General features: G+C 33.7%; 1 protein-coding gene across 1 annotated transcript in view; it reads left to right on the top strand.

Annotated features, from left to right (window-relative positions):
• Positions 1-2,100, top strand: part of LOC106475990 (tyrosine-protein phosphatase 10D-like) — a gene marked incomplete at its 3' end in the record, with an annotated part of 19,969 nt that extends 17,869 nt beyond the window's left edge. The window contains exons 13-15 of the mRNA XM_022379978.1: positions 138-367; positions 1,187-1,468; positions 1,973-2,100. Of these exons, the coding sequence (XP_022235686.1) occupies positions 138-367; positions 1,187-1,468; positions 1,973-2,100 (640 nt within the window). The remainder of the gene's footprint in view (positions 1-137; positions 368-1,186; positions 1,469-1,972) is intronic.
• Positions 2,101-2,659: the final 559 nt, after the last annotated feature.

Below are 2,659 nucleotides of genomic sequence, written 5' to 3'. Positions count from 1 at the left end.
GAACATGAAACTCCAATTATATCAGTCCGTTTATTTTTAGTGCCTGTCATTGATTCTGTGATAAACATAGTCACAGATTAACATGAAACTCGGACTGATATAATTGTTTGTTTTTAGTGCCTGTCAGAGTTTCATGTTCGGACACTGGGTATCAAATATACCCCAACACCAACTCGAAATGTAGTGTTTGACCGGTACCGCTTCCAGCTCAGTGATTCCTCAGTTCCTGCACAGGAAAAGCTCTACAATGACACAAATCGGTTAGTTATCTTTGACAACCTTGTACCAGGACGGCTTTACAACCTAACCATCTGGACCATCAGTGGAGGCGTATACAGTGTGCCCATTTACAGACAAGCAAGATTGTGTAAGTTTCATTTCTAAAATATGATGAAGGTAAACAAAAACGTGTGCCCATTTATTGACAGGCAAGATAGTGTAGGCTTTCACTTCTAAAATGTGAAGGTAGACTAAAATGTATGGAAAATTTCATTTTATGGTTAGCTGGAACCCATTTAGTAATTTATGTGGATGTTTTAGGAATTAGAAATGTGGGTTGATGACAGTAACTATGTGTTTAAGTGTCTTATTATTTTCGACAGTAACTATGTGTTTAAGTGTCTTATTCTTCTGGACAGTAACTATGTGTTTAAGTGTCTTATTATTTTCGACAGTAACTATGTGTTTAAGTGTCTTATTCTTCTGGACAGTAACTATGTGTTTAAGTGTCTTATTATTTTCGACAGTAACTATGTGTTTAAGTGTCTTATTCTTCTGGACAGTAACTATGTGTTTAAGTGTCTTATTCTTCTGGACAGTAACTATGTGTTTAAGTGTCTTATTCTTCTGGACAGTAACTATGTGTTTAAGTGTCTTATTCTTCTGGACAGTAACTATGTGTTTAAGTGTCTTATTCTTCTGGACAGTAACTGTGTGTTTAAGTGTCTTATTCTTCTGGACAGTAACTGTGTGTTTAAGTGTCTTATTCTTCTGGACAGTAACTGTGTGTTTAAGTGTCTTATTCTTCTGGACAGTAACTCTGTGTTTAAGTGTCTTATTCTTCTATAATTGCAAGATTTTTATAAAAAATTGATGATATGAATTGTTTAAAACTGAAACTATGAAATGATCCTGTGATGTCTGTATTAGGTAAGTGAATTGTTTAGAGATATATGAATTTTTCCAGATCCTAAACCAGTAACAGAAGTGACTGCACTCAGTATCACAGATGTGGACATAACTTTAAGTTGGGATGTAACACCGGGAGACAAGGATGGGTACGAAGTTCAGTATCTGGATCACCAAGGGCAACTAAGACAAAACATCACGGTTGCAGAAAAAATAACCTACAACAATCTACGACCACATTATAACTACACGTTTTTAGTTACAGTTCTTAGTGGCTATGGTACGTCTACAGTACGTCGTAGTTTACCCATCTCGAAAACCTTGGAAACTTTAGAATCGGGTAAGTAAACATGTAGACTTAAACAATGCTAAATAATTATGTTTTCTTTACTAATTCACATAAAAATTATAATTGCATTTATATGACAGAAATAATTTACTATAACTATGATATATCAATTTTTACATATATTCATGTATATATATAATTCAATGTGATAATAATTAGTTATCTTTTAAATGGTATTATTTATTTATATTTTACACTTTACTTTGAATGTACTCTTTATGTAATTTGTTTATACATAAATGACCCTTGATTCTTCAGTGATTTGGTTAACTTGTGATTCTAGCTTTAAATTATTAGTATGTTTCACTCTTTCTTATAAATTACCATGTTTCTTTATTATTTCATTCTTGTTACACTTTTGTTTGTATTTCTTAATTCGGTTTGATTCCAGACGTTTTTGTAGTTTTATTTTATATATATTACAACATTAACCACATTGTTTATTAAGTCAGTAATACTGTTATGTATCAGCTCTTTTTCCTCGTTGTTCTACAGTTCCAGGAAAAGTTCATTATTTTGGAGCATCAGATGTACGACCTTCGTCCATTTCTCTGGAGTGGTCTCTTCCTATTACCGACCAAAATGGAATTCTTACTGGATTTAAAGTTACCTATTATGTTAAGGTAATGAAAAATATACACTCAAGCTAGAGATTCTAGAGCTCATGTTGAAATTTTTCACTGCTTAATAGAGTTTATATAAACTATCTAGTTGTTAAGGTCCCTGTACTTCAGGTATAGTACTACTACTTGTAGTTGTAGCACACTGTAGATTATCAAGTTGTTAAGGTCCCTGTACTTCAGGTATAGTACTACTACTTGTAGCACACTGTAGATTACCAAGTTATTAAGGTCCCTGTACTTCAGGTACAGTACTACTACTTGTAGCACACTGTAGATTACCAAGTTGTTAAGGTCCCTGTACTTCAGGTATAGTACTACTACTTGTAGTTGTAGCACACTGTAGATTACCAAGTTGTTAAGGTCCCTGTACTTCAGGTATAGTACTACTACTTGTAGTTTACTGTAGAGTACCAAGTGTTGTTAAGGTCCCTGTACTTCAGGTACAGTACTACTACTTGTAGTTGTAGCACACTGTACATTACCAAGTTGTTAAGGTCCCTGTACTTCAGGTATAGTGCTACTACTTGTAGTATACTGTAGAGTACCAAGTGTTGTTAAG

Source organism: Limulus polyphemus, unplaced genomic scaffold, assembly GCF_000517525.1.
Source record: "Limulus polyphemus unplaced genomic scaffold, Limulus_polyphemus-2.1.2 Scaffold9587, whole genome shotgun sequence".
Classification (NCBI taxonomy): Eukaryota; Metazoa; Arthropoda; class Merostomata; order Xiphosura; family Limulidae; genus Limulus; species Limulus polyphemus.
Note: the sequence above shows the minus strand (reverse complement) of the source record. Positions and strands in the feature narration are given on the sequence as shown.